The 16,353-nt window shown below is 39.2% G+C and overlaps 1 protein-coding gene across 8 annotated transcripts in view; it reads right to left on the bottom strand.

The window, feature by feature from the left end:
• Positions 1 to 1,686: 1,686 nt before the first annotated feature.
• The window catches only part of SPAG9 (sperm associated antigen 9), a 59,284-nt gene continuing 44,617 nt past the window's right edge, over positions 1,687 to 16,353 (bottom strand). For 5 of the 8 annotated variants that reach the window (XM_031598692.2, XM_031598693.2, XM_090122062.1 and 2 more), the window contains 9 exons: positions 16,045 to 16,125; positions 15,513 to 15,580; positions 12,943 to 13,091; positions 11,652 to 11,823; positions 10,563 to 10,676; positions 8,750 to 8,788; positions 7,717 to 7,893; positions 6,795 to 6,932; positions 1,687 to 5,249 (listed from right to left, as the gene is read on the bottom strand). In XM_031598692.2, the coding sequence (XP_031454552.1) occupies positions 5,134 to 5,249; positions 6,795 to 6,932; positions 7,717 to 7,893; positions 8,750 to 8,788; positions 10,563 to 10,676; positions 11,652 to 11,823; positions 12,943 to 13,091; positions 15,513 to 15,580; positions 16,045 to 16,125 (1,054 nt within the window). In that variant the 3' untranslated portion in view covers positions 1,687 to 5,133. The remainder of the gene's footprint in view (positions 5,250 to 6,794; positions 6,933 to 7,716; positions 7,894 to 8,749; positions 8,789 to 10,562; positions 10,677 to 11,651; positions 11,824 to 12,942; positions 13,092 to 15,512; positions 15,581 to 16,044; positions 16,126 to 16,353) is intronic. The other 3 variants (XM_031598694.2, XM_031598695.2, XM_090122064.1) reach the window with 1 other exon arrangement.

Genomic DNA, 16,353 nt, shown 5'->3' with positions numbered 1-16,353 from the left:
GGGACGTGGGCTGCTGGTGGTGCAAAGCCCCGCTCGGAGCCCGGCACACGGCACTGGGACCCAAGAGGTCCAACGCTGGCTGTGCAGACAAGGGACAGAGCCCAGAGCTGGGTTCGACTCAGAACTGAAAAACCGCAATTCTCTCTCCCTATTTTTGGCCTCAGGTTTTTGAATGTCTCTGCCTACTCCCAGAAGATGTGACAAGGAGTGGGTTTGAGATAGTAACAATATGACAGCGAGTCCAAGAGCAGCTCAGGATGAAAGTCAGCACCACCACGGGGCGGGAGCTCCCAGACAGGGGCTGGGGAGGGGCCTTGGGAACAGACATAGGACAGAGAAACGCCCCTGCGGGAACAGTGGCACCACAGGGCCCAAACCCTGCCAACAGAGGCCCCGGGACCACCTGGACCAGCACTCCCTGTGCCGGCCTCTCCACACACAGCAGTGGAAGTGAAAAGCAGATGTGGAATCCAGGAAGGCTTCCAACTTACTGTTTTTTCCCCCCTCTCCTTATTTAAGCTCCAGACCTGAGGCGGCCGACAGCCACGGGGCAGAGCCGCCCCGCAGAGGCAGCAGGGCAGCGCTGCTCTCCTTCGCTCAGCAGCCACCTGAGAGCCCCAGGGCCATGGGAGGAAAGAGGACAGCGGTGCCTCTGCTCATGAAAACAGGTGTGAGGAGCACCCAGCCAAATTCTGCCCATATTTCCCACCATCTGTAACAAAGAAGTGAGTTATTCCAAGCTCTGGCTGCAGTGGGCTGAACAGGTCCCAGCCTGGGGCCCCTGCGGGCATAGCGAAGAGAAACCCCTGCAGCACAACCTAAACAACAACCTGGGGGAAGGCAAGGGCAAGCAGTTTTCTGAGCCTTTTGATAATCAAACGCCCAAATTCCCATTTCCTTCAACCGCTGACAGAGGGAATTCACCCTGAAGAGTTGCAAAGGAAACCTGAAACTTGCCTGCTGGCAGAAGGCAGGGAGCAGAGCAGCCTCCAGCATCATGACGTCTCTCCCCACGTCTCCACGTGGTCTGTAGGTTCTTAGAGCACCACCTTGTGTTTAAATACAACAAACCGTTCTGAGTCCCGAGTGGATTCATCCCTTTTAGAACCACGAGCAGAGAGTAAACCATCCCCATCACACCACGCCCAGGTGTTCCAAAAGGCACAGGAACTACTCTGCTCAGAACTGGGTTTGTCATTTTACAACCACACAGGACAGCACTAAGAAGTCCTGCACAGCCCAAGGCCAAAAAGCTCCTTCCTGCTATTCTTCTACAGCAGAAGATGACCATAATGCTAAATAACATCTACAGACTGCGTTGCTCAAGGAGCTTTCATATAGACAGGAGGAAAAGGAGTGGATGGCAAAAAAAAAAAAAACCCGATCTCTAAGTTTGGTTTAATAATCCCTTGTAGGAAAATCTGAAGAATCAAATTACTTACCCACATGAACAGCAGGCTGGGAGAAACGAGCTTTAACCTTGTCAGAGTGAAGGCAGATGCTGCTGCTTCCTATTTAATACACACACTCAGCACAGTGCAATGAGATCCCTGTGAAAGGACGCACTGAGAATCAACACCGAGAAGAGGCAAACTGTCTGTGCACCTGCTCTGGGGAGGCAGCAAGGCAAATGACTTGCAAGAAAACCCCAAGACACAAGACCACAAAGAAAACACCAACCCAATGCATGTTTCATATACATATTTATATATATATTTCATGTACAAAGTTACATTCTGAACCCCATGGATTCAATAATAGAAATAAATACTGAAATAACTACACTGCTATATGAGCTTTTCTGCTCACAGAAAAGAAGCCTCAACTTTTAACAGACAGCAAGTGTAACGCTGTAGTATCCATCTCGGATTACAGAGGCAAGTAAAATTCAGCGTAAAGTGTTCAACAGACAAAACTTCCAAAAATTACAGACCATAAAATGTTTAAAATATGTTTAAAAGATTGAGAAATGTGCATCAACAAAACTAACAAAGGAAACTTAATCTTGTTAGAGGGCGGGAGAGGCATTTAGTGTATAGAAAAATGCTTTGAGGTGCAACATAGGTTGTTACAATATGGCATAACCCTGTTAGAAAAAACATTTCCTTAAAGAGCTGTATTTGAGTTTACCGTGTCGTGTTTTACAGAGCAGGGCCTTCACAAGACCCTGCTGAGACAGGGTCCCTCACAAGAGTGCTAAGTCAGGTTTAATCCTTTGGTAACTTTTATAATACTCACATGGAAATAAATAGTTACACAGCATTTTAAAAGACGCACGTGCTTTAGAACAGTTCGTATAATAAAACAGATTGAACATTTGTTTGTTACTAAGGCAGCCTATGATAAAGTGTCTATGCTCTGCCAGCTCTATCTGATCCAACGCAGGAAGACCTTGACAAGAAGTGGACAATGCAGCAGCTTACACAACACGTCCCACCTCTACCATACCAACACCCTCACCTGGGCAAGCCCTGCACTGCACATTTTGTGCTCAAAACGTTTCCAAGCTATTAGTGAGCTGTAGCTATCAAGAGATTGGCTCCTACCTATATGATGCTTTGATCACGAGTGTATGCACAAACATTCTGGAGACTATTTCTAGGGCTGTTTGTCACCTCAGTGCCTGGGCTTTGCTCAACTCAGATTACCTCAGGCAGGGAGTTTATAAATCCCAGTGCACTGGGATGAGAACAGGGAGTCATTTTGCTGTACCTTAGGACAGGGGATAACATTTTTAAATGAGAAATACAGAGAAGTGCACATGCCTTTTATCTACCACAGTGGTACACAGTTAACTACTGTCTTCTTCAAAAACCATTCTACTCTTGGACAGAAGCAATCATTGCTGAAAACCAGCAGAAGTGGGCCTGCTGAGGTGACTGAATGGCACGGCGGACCGATGTGCTTGCTAAAAGACCAGGCATGTGCTTGCCAGATTAAACTGCTCTGCTTCAAGGCAGCCAAACCGTTCAGAGAAAACAGACCATTAATTACAAATAAAACGCTATATGGGCACCAAGGAACAGAATTGTGCGTTTGTTTTTCTTCTGAGAACATGAGAATGTGACAATCAAGCAGTGAGTACAAGCTTTGGAAAATGGAGAAAAATAAATTTAGGAAGACAGCAAGAGAAGCAATGGAGCTGCACCACTCACAGTGAAGACTCTGCACAACCGTAAAGAAGTGTAGACAGTTCTTTTCTTAGACGTCCAATTTCCCAAGTTAATTCAGATGTGCTTCCAGTTCAGCATACGTGGCTACGTGAGTTTTAAATAGGCCTCTATGAGAGCGTTAAGTCAGTTTACTTTCTGCATTCCTATTCCAGACTTTAGAATTAAGCCAAAGTAGTTTAAGAGTGACTTCAAAGATGAATTTGGAAAGCAAATTATGAACAACATGCTCTCGTCACTTTTGGCATTCTGAAGAGAAAAATACTACCAAGATATTAGACTTCTTTAATAAGGACTTTTACTACATAATTTGTGTCCTAAATACATATTTACGAGAGGAACAGTTGCATACAAAATATGTTGCTTAAAAAGTATTTATACATATAAATCTAACCAATAGACCTGAATGGAGTTTTTCTGGTTTATCAGCTATGATATGCATTTGAAAAAGCTGCCTAAATATATATTTACACAATAGACCTCAGCTAAATGTGTTCATTTAAAAAATTAAGAAAATATATAAACACATGTTTGCCTGATAGACCAGAACTGCTCCTATTGCATAAAAATGTTTAGGCAGTTTTAAAAAGTGTTTCTACACTTACTTCTCTGAAACTGTTCAGCACTCACATATTAGTCCCAGTCTTTTTGGGGTAAATGCTGGATGTTCATTAAACCCCTCCAACTTTTGCTTTTTAGAGAACAAATGAAAGAGCAAATTTGTGTTTTACAGTATTCCAAAGAACAGAAATCATGAATTGGTTAATATAGGAAATTCAATGTAAAAGGAAGACAGTCTTCAACTCACACTTATGGTTAAAAAAAATAGATGGTGAGTAGACAGAATGTCAGCCTGATATTAGAGTCTCCTGACTTTCAACAATTTACTCCATCTTAGTGTTACCTGCTAACATTGCTACACGTTTTGGGTGGGACTAAATGGGAGTATGCAGCTACAAAAAATACACTTTGTACCTTGCCATCTGGCACTAAAGTTCATTTACAATCTCACTTGGGCAGGATGCATTTTTCCTGTACACACACAGTCTTTTCTCGTGCTCTAATTGAGGTCTTTAACCTTCACACATGCAGTGACTCATGAGTTCGACCAGCTAGGCAGAGAAGATCATTCTAGTGATTGGGACATACGGAGTTAAGACAAGAAAAAAATAAAAACAAGGTGTATCCCCTGTTCAAGAACTCTGATTATTTATAAACTTAAATCATCCTAAGAACATCCTTTGAAAACAGAGTTGTTCACATGCATCTGTGTCAGGGAGATGGGAAAAAACACTGTTTGAAATTGCTGATTGAGGGCAGCAGTTCTCAAACTTTAAGGTTCAACAGTGAAAACATGTCATTTTATTTAAATATCGTCACTTCTATACAATCTCCTCTTTCCCCCCAGAAATTTTGATGAAACAAATTAATCTGTATACATGATGTAAGCAAGACTTTCAAGGTTTGGAAACAAAAGTTGGAACAATTTGCTTTAGCTCTCACTGAATATTTGGATGAGCCCTGATAATCCTATGATTTGCCCTTTTTTTTCCTAAATACTCTGGGAATAACTTTGCTGTTTTACTCAATGCATTATACAGTGAAATGAAGCTCAGTCATAGTAAAGCCAAACTCAAGTGAGATTACCAAAGAAATGAACTACATTAGATTGTTGTGGTACAGTAAAACTAACGTCTCGATTGCTTATTATGGTGTGCACACCAGTTTTGAGAAAGTTCTGATTTCATTATACTGTTCCATGTAACAAAGGTGCAGTAAAACAGCACAAGCTAATTCCTGTATAGTTAAAGGTCTGACAGGTTTGCAATATAAAAGTTAGACAGCAAAGAAATGCTTCAACATCATGTAGTGAAACAGGTCTCACAAAATAAAAAACATGCAGAAGCGCTTTTTTTTTTCCTTTTCTTTTTAGCTTAAGGTCTCCAAGCTGCATCCTACAGGCTCACTCACTGCCATACATTACTTGCCACACTATTAAGTGACTCCTCTCAGCTTTGGCTACAGAAGGTTCAAGTTGTAGAGCTTCTCCAAGAAGTTCCGATTCTCCACCTTCATCACCTGATGAAAAAACATCAGCTTTGATTCAGGCAGACAATGAAAACAGGACACCAAATGGAGCTAAAGAAATGACATATAGATTTATAATACTAAAGACAGTAGTTGCCATATGCTCATAAGAGAATATTCACAAACTTGAATATATACATTATAAATGGAAAGTTGGTTGCATAGTTGTTTCAGAGCCTACTATTCTGACAGTCACATTCTTCAATTCTAGAAGAATGTTAACTCTGGCTTTTTTTTTTTTTTTAATCACTTCAAAAGAGAAGAGCAGTTTTACAACCGTGCTAAACTCTTTGTGACATGAGGCAGCTTGGATCAAAGGGGACAAACTAACCACTAACAAAACCACATTCGGGCTGTGATAAGCATCACTCCAGTGGCAGTCTTGTGGTACAGAACAACGTCAGCTCTAACAGATTAAATGGGAGCTTACTGACAGCTTCAGGACAGTTCAGTGTCACAATTTGGCTAAGTTTCTCGTTAGATTACTTCAGAGCTGTGAGGAGTCTAAACATAAATAGACCAAACTTGTTCTTGATCCAGTTTGCTTACACTTTTGTGGTAATGGTCGAGTCAATGCAGCTACACTTCTGAAGCTTTAAGAATCTGTTTTTCTATCACACGACAAGGACAAAGTGCACGTTTAGTACATGGCTACACCTATCTTGCCTAAAACGAGTACAGAATTTTAGTGTCCCACTACAGTGTGGCAAAGAATTGCCACAGTCTTGTGGCACTCCACTGGGGTTACCAGCAGGAACATGTTTCACACTGGACATGACAGAATTTGGGCTGGCGTTTGTGGGTTGTTTTGGAGTTGTTGCATGTGTATGTGTTTTTCTTGTTTGTTTTTTTGTTTGTTTGTTTTTAAACTCTAGAGATCGATGAGAGGTCAGAATGAAGAGCTGGGAGTGCTTTTGGAGCACTTTTCCCTCACACTCCCCAGCCACAGATTCTAAATATTGAACATTCTTGTTATATTTTCCTGAAGTGTCAATTAAAAAGATGTTTACACAAGAGATCATTTATGGGCTGCATCATGCAGAAATGCTATCCAAAAAATGTCATGATCATAACAGGATGGGCATTTAAAGATAACAGTGAGTTACTCTTCCCCTTTCCCCTTAAACACAAGGGCATTTATTTGTATTTGAGTGTTGTTCACCTAATACTTTACTTAAATATGAAAACTGACTATAAAAGGTCAATTAACTAAGGACATTTTCTAGCAGCTTGAGTCAGAAGGCTTCCATCTTTCAAAGTAAGATTGAACACATGAACTCCTATGCACTGTTTCAAATGAATGTTTTCACAGTTTCTCTCAGAGGTCATGGTTTACTGGAAGAAGTGGAAACTGAAGATGTATGTATGAGAATAAAGATGTTTCTACATACTTGCTTAGTAAACACTCAATAACTGACTAACCACAGAAATGCATTCTGCAGTCACAGTGGAAGTTTTGATATGGTTAACAACCCAATCTAAGATGCTTTCATCATGAAGAGGTTACAACTGGATTTTAAGCTCAGTATTTCTTACCCATTCTGAAGTCAATATATCCTTCTCCACCACTTATCACCAACATTGATTTTAAGGGACCCTGGCTGAAGGACTCTTGGGCTGGCTTGTCACTTGTTAGCTCTGTTCCACCACTACTCTGTGGGCAAACAACCTGACCTGTATAAAAACACAGAACACATTTTTAGGCCATGTCTCACAGTAATGCCACCTGCACTTGGTCACCTAATATACTCAGCTATGGATTCCAGCATCTCTTCAGCAAGAGGCAAAAAAAGCAGCTAGCTGTGCTCCGATTTCCTCTCTCTAAAGAGATAAGTCAGGTCAGTTCAATGCAAGTCAGAATTAATGCCTCTTGGTAGAATTCACAGCACTGGCAGATCTAGAGAATGACATTGAAACAGACTTAAGGACTTTTTCAGACACACAACTGAAATGATTCAGCACATCAGCCCAGTAAGCAAACTTCTGTCATTTACTTCCAGCACCAAGTGCATACACAATTGCCGAGAGGGTAATTTCATCAGTACTACAGCTTCTAGAAAACTCTAAGATTTTTTTTTTTTTAAAAAAAAAAACAATTCTTTCCTTTGGGGGCTTCTCCCTTGGTAGTTGTTCTTTCTTGCAGCAAGTCAGATTCTTAAATCAGACCTTAAGTCACCTAGCATTTGACCACCCTCTCAGCAGGCAAGTACTCAGATTCAGGCAGCACCTTTTCCCCAGATGAAAACAAAGCACTTCTTTGTCACCAACTTCTCCTTCCTTCCCCCCCTCCCCCCGCAGCTTTGAACAACACTGTACCTGAGAATCAGAAAATTCTCACAGATCAGAATGTAGTATACTCAGAAACAGATTTACAATCTCATACACTTGCTAAAAAACTACACTTAAGAAGCAAAGGAGGGCAAAAGCTTCATTTAAGGAAGGGTAACAAAAAGCTCACCAGGTACTGCAACAAAGAATTTGACAGCATCACGGTGCCCATGGAAGCAAAGCTGTGCGTGTGCCATTGAACAATATGGTATGAAGGTTCCTGGAGTCACTTTGTCACTGTTCTCATCTCCATATACACGAATTACACTACCTGGACGGTTTCCAGAGCCTGCGGCTGCTTTATTAGCTGTAAAAGAAGAAAACAAGTGTTTTCTACTTGAAAATACAAATTACAGAAATGGTTATTTGTTAAGGAACCTTATGGTACCATCTAAAAGCTACAGCCAACTCAGATAAAAATGAAACAGGAGGGCAGCAATGCCAATTCAAGACAGAGCTGGAAAAAAAAGAGATTGCATGCTTCGTTATTTTAAGTACATTAGAAAATGGAGCAGGATTCTTATTAGTCTAGCATAAACAACAGATTTTAATATCCTACTTTTGGAAAAAATAATTTTTGAAAGGACTATATCTTCTATAGGAAATAAGTACCTCTAATGTGCTTCAGTACAAGCAAATTCAATATACTTCAACATGTAACATGTTTTCATTGCAACTTATAGGGTATCCCCGTGCAAGTATGAAAATCTCAGTAGCCACCTGTGGCCATGCAGGAGCTACCTTATTATCATTCTATGTCTAGTTTTTCTTGAGAAGTTTTAAAATCAATTAAAACAGAAGTACTCATGCTAGACATACAAGCCATCTCCATTCTACAGACTACCAAAGAAGTGAAAGAAACAGTGATTTGTAACAAGACAGTAAATGATGTGGATTAATGACAAAGTTATAAGATATGGTATCACATTGGCTGGAAGAAAAATAAAGTCTGTATGAAAGTTCAGCTGCAACACAGGATGATATGCTAAACTGCTGAGCAGACTGGTGGCCATTTAGCAAACATAAAACTGCTGCAATGCAGTAACTGCAAGTGGAAAAACATTTAGGAACATACAGAGGGTAGATCTATAGGGAGTGATAAACAGCCTCAAAGTGGCTATTAGAAGCCTGAAAATAGATTTTTGTTCAGGATCTGCACTTACCCCTCAGCCCCAGTAAACGTCCCTGGTGGAGGATTACAGCTAAAGTGAGAAAGGAGGAAAGGGGAAATAGATAGGTATGACAGTAGAGGAGAAGGATTAATGAGAACCCACCACTCTTTATTTTGGTTTTTGATAAGACAGAGCTTAAATTTTAGCTCCTAAAAACCAGCAAGTTTTAATCACAGAAGACTCAATAAAAAGTCAAAGAACAGCATCTTGTTATAGAAGTTGCAGTATAAAATGGACAACAGAAGCACTGCCACTTTCATGTGCTTTATCACTGAGAATTTATTATTCATTAGCAATGTTTCCCCTTTCTCTCTTTCCTTGGCAGAAAACTACCAAATACTTAACTACTCATGATTTCAAGTGCCCTTTTGAAACAGCATCTGCAGATCTGGAAGGTACCCTGCTAATGAGACCCAAGGAACTGAGATATGCAACTGATTATGCAAGGATATGACTGTTTTTAAAACCATGAATATTTATAATAAGGGTTCTCAAACCCACAATCAGGCTATCCACAAACGGTTATTCCAATTCATGATCAACTAACAAGACTGAAATTAACCTGAATAACTTTCCTAGGGATTTTTTTCCCCATGTTCACTATTGTTTTAAAACAAACTCTACTGGAAACATTAAATTAAGCTTGATGCAAGCGCTATAATTTCTGAAAGCATGATTTAAACTAGTTCAAAATCAGTGACAAAGACTGTCCTTCCCTAGTACACATGCAATGCAAAAAAGACAGTTATCAAATGAACAGACAATGCAATGGAACAGTATGAGAAACAATGCATGTATGTGCTGTCCAACAACGCAGATACAACATGAAAAGCTTTTACCATTAAGTTACCCTACAATGTCACCCATCAGCTTGCACTACTTTCTATTCAAAACATGGTACCATTAATTACAAAGTCTTGTGTTTTATTTTCTGGAGCTTCTGTCCATGTCTTTTATGATTAGATTATGATTTCATCATTAGCACAAGTATTTTTTGCTGTTTGCTTTAAATGGCCAAATATACAGAGAATCTTCCCAAATTTATCCTTTAAGATTCAGTCTGCCCTTGAACAGGATTGCTGCCTTCTCCCAGGGTTCAACCATATTTCCTCTCCTATCCCCAAGCCATTTCAGTAGTTTCAACAACAGTTCAATCAATCAGTTATTAAGCACAGATACCTGGATTTACAGTGCCGGAATTCTACCTAGAAATTTGTGTTCTACTTAAAGATACTGCTTAGAACTCCCAGATCTTCAACCGTGTCCTTCAAAGCAACTGGTACCAGTGCTGTTCCAATCTTCCATATCAACTTTGTGATGAATTCTCAAGAATAAACCAAAGCTGATTGAGTTGTACTAGCAACAATACCAATTTGCTCAAACCAAACAGAAATATCTACTCTGGTGATCACATGGCAATCATATCATCAGTTAGAAAACTCTTTTACACGCAAATAAGCTTCAATGAGCACTGCTACTACTCCTAACACCTCTAAGGTCACATGGATGCCTTTCAAATTCAAGCCAGAGCAACTCCACTCAAATCAAAGAGCAAGATGTTTGGAGATGGGTTGTTTTTTGGTTTTCTTTTTTTTGATCTGTTTTGTTTTTCACTCGGAGACTTGTAACCATGGACATAGCTTGGGCCTCCATAATGTTTAGCAGCTAATCTGTCACAAACCTGAAAGATTCGGATTTGTTGGTAAAGTTTTCTACCCAATAGCAAGCATCTGAATGACCCTCCGTATTCTTTTTTCTTTGCATTTACAGCATATTGAATAGCAGCTATTCATATTTTACTTACTTTCTGTTAATGGAATGGAGATGATGACACCATTTCCTGTTCCTACCCATAAACGATTACAAGACACCATAAGAGCTGTGATTCTCACAAATGAGAATCCCAGTTTACCAGTACCTAAAAACAAAAGATGCTTTTCATCAAAAATTATGAGCAAGAATAATTTTACTTCCATAAAGAGATTCTTAACTTCAGTTCTCAACTCATGCAGACAAGTAATTCCCGCCCACCTCAAACAAGCAAGGCAGAGGAGCACATTCAAGTTGTAAAGGCAAAATAAAATGCTAAAACTTGTGCTAAGTTGAGAACCTATATAGGAGACAAACATACTGGGAGAAAGCACAAAAAACACAACAGCTCCTTAATGTTGCACATTTAGTTATTCTAGGGCTTGCAGCACCATGGCAGTCTGTCAAACAAAAAAAGTCATTCACAACAGTGAAATAACAGTTTCTTGCCCATTAAAATAAAGGGTACTGCTTCTTCTACAAGGGAGTTTCAGAGGCTATCATTAGAACTATACAGGGAACAGAAGAAAGCTGTCAGAAGAAGGGGAATGTGGCCTACACACTAGTCTCCTTTACACCAATGACAATAGTTAATTGTGAAGGACTTCTAATGGACCAATTACCTTTTCAGGTTACGTAGGTGGTCAAACTACTCTTATATAAACAAAAATTCAGGAAGCTTGTTAGCTTTGACAGCAGTAAGAATTTGCTATTTTGCATTTGTACTTTCTTAGAAAAGAAAGGGCAAATTTTGCAGGAAAGTAATGGGTTCTTCCCACTCTGAGAGGCATCGTTCTAGTAATAAAGATTTTACTGACTGTTATTCCTGCCCAAACATCATTTTCCTCATTAGTTCTGAGTTTTAAGGGACAGCTTAGACATCTGATAGGATCAGACCATACCAGAGACAGACTAACTAGGTTTCTACTTGCAGAACCAAATTTTCACATACAGCAGGATTTGACTAGCATTCCACCCACCCTTCAACTTCATTTGAAATGAGAATTGCCTGACTCATAACAGGAAAAGAAAGCCCCAGACAGCAAGAGGTATAAGAACACTACAGTTTTTCTTATCAACTTACCTAACATTTTGCTTACATAAGGTTCAATGTCCACATCTTGCAGATGCTGATACGTGTGTGCGTGATAGAGACGCAGGGTAGAGTCCAAACGAATCGACACCCATACCCCATCACCCACCCATGCCAGCTGTCTCACTTGGCTTTCTCTTCTTGGGTGTGCATCAAATGACTTCTATAAAAGATGGGATCTTGAATTAGAAAATAAGAGAAAAGAATACAAAGGACTTCTGTGCCACCCTTACATGATCAATACTGGCAATTTCCTTAAGTCATCTACTACCCTCTGATTTGTAAGACCACTATAGCAGACCCTTAGTGCTTAGCTCAGTTAGTATTACAGTACGATGCTGATAAACAGTAAAAAGGCTGATTGCCTGCCCTGAGGCGTGACCTGAAAGCCATAATTTCCTGCTGCATCTTCATTTACGTAACCTCCCCAGCCTACTGCGATTTCTGTTTTATCCTGGATCCTCTTCAGTGTGGGGTCTTCTAGTCACTGCAGAACATATATATGCACTGAAGGTGTTTTTCTTCCCAGTTCTGTCAAGCCTTGCTCTTGCATACAAACTCACTCCTGCTGAACACAAACTACCCAGCAAAACAGTTCACTACTGTATAAATTCTTACAGGTTTCCTTGCATATAATCTTCACAAACAGATTACGAATTGGGCCCTTAATATTTTCAAAAGAGCTGAGCAGTCACCCTCCCAAAGCCTGATCCATTTCACAGACCAAGTATAAGAAGCTAAAATATTAATATTGCTAATTGCTTTCAGAAACCACAGGCTCTTCGTGCACTTGTATACTCAGAACACTGCAGAAGCCAGCTTACACACCTTACATAAACATAATACTCTATAACTGGAGGGAGAGTACATTCAAGATTAGCACTTACAAACCTCTAAAGTATGCAGAGAGATTCTAGAGAAGGTTGTGGGTGGGTGGAGAACATAATGAATAAGTAAATATGCATAAATGAAAAGAATGAGTTTGGATCTAGCATTGTAAGCTCTACAAAGACCTAAAAGGACACTTACTAGTTTCTGGCCAGGACAAAGTAGAGAACTAAACCCCAGAATAATCAGTTTCGACAAATGAGAACTGCCTTAAATTTTTCCAGAATCATTACATCTTTGGAAAATTAAGAATTGCTCCCTAAAACAAATTTGCCTGCCTACTTATATGCTGATGAACAAATAAGTACTCTCTGGAGTTACTCAGGAGTTTGCTGTAACATGAGATGGCATTAAGACAAAACATATAATTATTTTAAACACCATTTTAACTTGCCTCTATTTTCATGGCCTTTGGTTGAACAACATAGATTTTGTTCCTGTAGCCACACCAGACTTTGTCATGCACCACTGTCATGCATCTTATAGAATGATGCGGCCGGCCCAGGTCTAAGAGGTGATAGTTTGTCAAATCCCACTGACCATCTTTAAAAACAGAAGCAAAATAAGAAAAAAACCAACAACAAAAAACAAAGCATAGGTTCCTATCATTTTAAAAGTAACTTAAAAGCACAGGTAAATACCTTAAGAATAGTTTCATTTTTCAAAAGCACTGTAATGATCTGGGTAAGTCAATACAAATGCATGGGTAGGCTCCACATTAAAAAAACAGCATTTACTTGTATGAACTACCAACACCCCAAATGCTACTCTGTTTTTATATAAGGTTGTACTATGACTCATGTTCCAAACATGTCAAAACACTTGTAAAAGCAGAAAGTTACCTAGTGTTAAATGCTTTACTTGGACAGGCATCAGTATACATAAGAAGCAACAACCCACACGGCGCTGGGCAATTACTGCTTGGCTGAGCACAGAAATGCTGGCCAGTGCATCAAGATTTTTTTTACACATTGTTAGACCTTAAAGTGGCACCTGATATCCACTGGAAATCATACTAAAATTGTTCACCCAACACCAAATAAAATTCTGCTGTAGACTAAGCTAACACAGAGATCATTCCAATATTTACTTGAGATATTTTAAGGGATTATAAACCAATAGAATTTAAAGGAAGAAAACATCACAACTTCACCCTAGATGCATCTTTCCCAGTATTTGCATCAGCGCTATGCAACCTCTTAATTCTCCTGAACACCAAGAAAAGCAATTTCAACTACACAAGGGAAAAGAAGAAATGAACAGGGACTCTGCAGAGAGAAGCCACTAGATGAATTCCAATTACTCTTCAGACATTCCCCAGCAGGTCCTTATTTCAGAAGCTGAAGAACAGAGTCTGTCCCAGAGTGATGTGGACAGAAATTCCACAGAGATGCTTACAAAATTCTACAGAAGGACTCAGCCACACACAATTTCTAAGATCAGTAACAGAGCAGAAGTCTACTATTGGGCAGGATGAACAGAAGCGATCAATGCAGACTCTATCAATGGGCTTTCTGCTGTTAGTGCAGATACCTATACTCCTTTTTTTCTTCCTGTGATAATCAAGAATTCCAGCTATGTACCAGAACAGTGCAAAAAATTCTGTGGGAGTCAGAATAAGCCCACATTTTCTTCAAAGGTCATTAGTAACACTTACATTGCAGTATATCAGAACCTAGAAACAGGCAGCCAGAAGGGCTGACAGGGTCACTTTTTTCTTTTTGGCCACATAACAGACAGAAGGACTACCTGAAAGAAGAAAGCCTTAACAAAAGCTGAAAGAACCCGAGGATTACAGCTCTGTGAAAGATTAAACAAAGCCTTAAAAAAAAAAAAAACAGGAAAGATTCCACTGCAGACCTATAATCCAAAGGAGACTAACATCAGAGAACAGGGCAATTTAATGCAACTCAGCGTACTTGATTTTCCTGTATTGTGCATTTAGGACGCTTGTAGTAGAAGTTACATATAGACAGAAAAGTCTTATGCTTCCATTAAAAAGAAAAAGATGACCATGAAGTCTTTCCCTCACTTCGACAGAAAAACTGAAGTATATTCAAATAACACTATTCCACCCTGAGATTTTTGATAGCATAAATGGCTCTGAAGAATCCTCTACTACCTTACCAGTTGGGAAAAGGGCAAGCAAAGCACTTTGAGATGATATGGTGTATTTTTCATGACTAAAGATTGATGGTGGAAAAGTTCAGTAGCACACTTAATTTCTAAATAATACAAGAAAAAGCCCCTGAAAACATGACATATGTACTAACAGCAACACAGAATAGAAAACCTTAACATTTGATTAGGTATCCTAATATTTAAACAAGTAACTCCTAAGAGACAGTCAAGTAACTTATAAAAAATGCCATTATGGTGCTGTGAAAGTACAAACAGATCCAACCAAAATTTAACTCGAATCTCAGCATGACCAAATTTCTCTAGTTACAACACTGATTGGAGTTCCATATTTTATATCCTTAATGTTTAACTATAGCTATGTTTCTAAGCAACAAGAACAGTATACTCTTGAAGACAGGCTGGAAAACATCAAAATTTAGTTTAGCTGTTCATGGAAAGAATCTGTATGGTGTAGAAGATGAATAGAGGTGCAGGCAAATATGTTGGGGCACACAGTTCATATACCACATTCAGTGCTTCACTCACTCTGTATGCCTTTAAGCACCTTAAAGAACTTCAGTCAGAATATGTGGTCGTGAGTTCAAATATAAGAACATGGGTGTCTCAGATCAAGAACAGAAGATTCCTAACTGATGCATTTATAGTTTTCCTGAACTGAAGTACTAAAAAAGCGTAAGTACCTGAAATTACAAAAGAAATGAGAGATCAAGTAGTCTGCAAAATGGTCATTAGGAGAGCATTTTTAAAATGCTATTTATAAATGGCACATTTACTCAGAAGTACTGTCATAACTTCGCTTTCAAGACCCAACAGAATGCTTACCAACTCCTCGGTGAAATATTGCTAGTGTTCCATCAGCTAGTGCAACTAATACTATTCCTTTCACATGTCTGGTAAAAGAAAGGAGGTACAAGAATATACTTCATTAGATCACATTTCTCAAAATACAGGTTTAAAGTATAAATATTACAAATTTCAGCATACTTCTTACACTAGCATTAGTTCTAGCGTTTTGGTCTGTAGCTCAAGAAAAGGCACAGTAATTAGTGACTCAAAATTCAGTTTAGATAGTTTTCAAAAAAAAAAGTAGCTACCACGTCCAGAGAGAACCCTGAGGATAACTATCTGCAACTGTTTTGAGTACACAGCCACAAAGGAACTCAGTTGATTTATAGCATTTTCAATATATAGAAGGTTCTTTTTACTTTTCTCACTCCCCAAGTGCTTTCCACTGCCCCTCCAAGAATACGCATTCACTTACAGGAACTGACATTCACAATATCTGAAGAAATATAAAACTAAGGATTTTAACAAAAGTTCATTATGATTTATATGACATTTTTTCAAGACTTACACAATACTGAGAATAGAATCTTTAAGTTTAATGGCATGAATACATTTCCTCCAGTGAGCCACTGACGAATGAACATAGAGGCTGCAAAGACAAACCAGGAAGGATTAAAAGCACTATGAAAGGTCTACTGGGCAAGAGAAAAAACAAACAGGCAAGAACCACATAACTGAGATCCACAGATAAAGGAAAAACAGGTTTTCATCTTCTACTGAAAACTACATAAAGACTGAAGGAACTATATGAACAGACAAAAATTTTCCAGATATCTAAAAACATTACAAAGCCTTTTGTACAAACGTCTGTAGTAAA

This window comes from Phasianus colchicus, chromosome 20 (assembly GCF_987193195.1).
Source record: "Phasianus colchicus chromosome 20, bPhaCol1.hap1.1, whole genome shotgun sequence".
Classification (NCBI taxonomy): Eukaryota; Metazoa; Chordata; class Aves; order Galliformes; family Phasianidae; genus Phasianus; species Phasianus colchicus.
The sequence above is the reverse complement of the archived record's forward strand: the minus strand, read 5'-3'. Positions and strand labels throughout refer to the sequence as shown.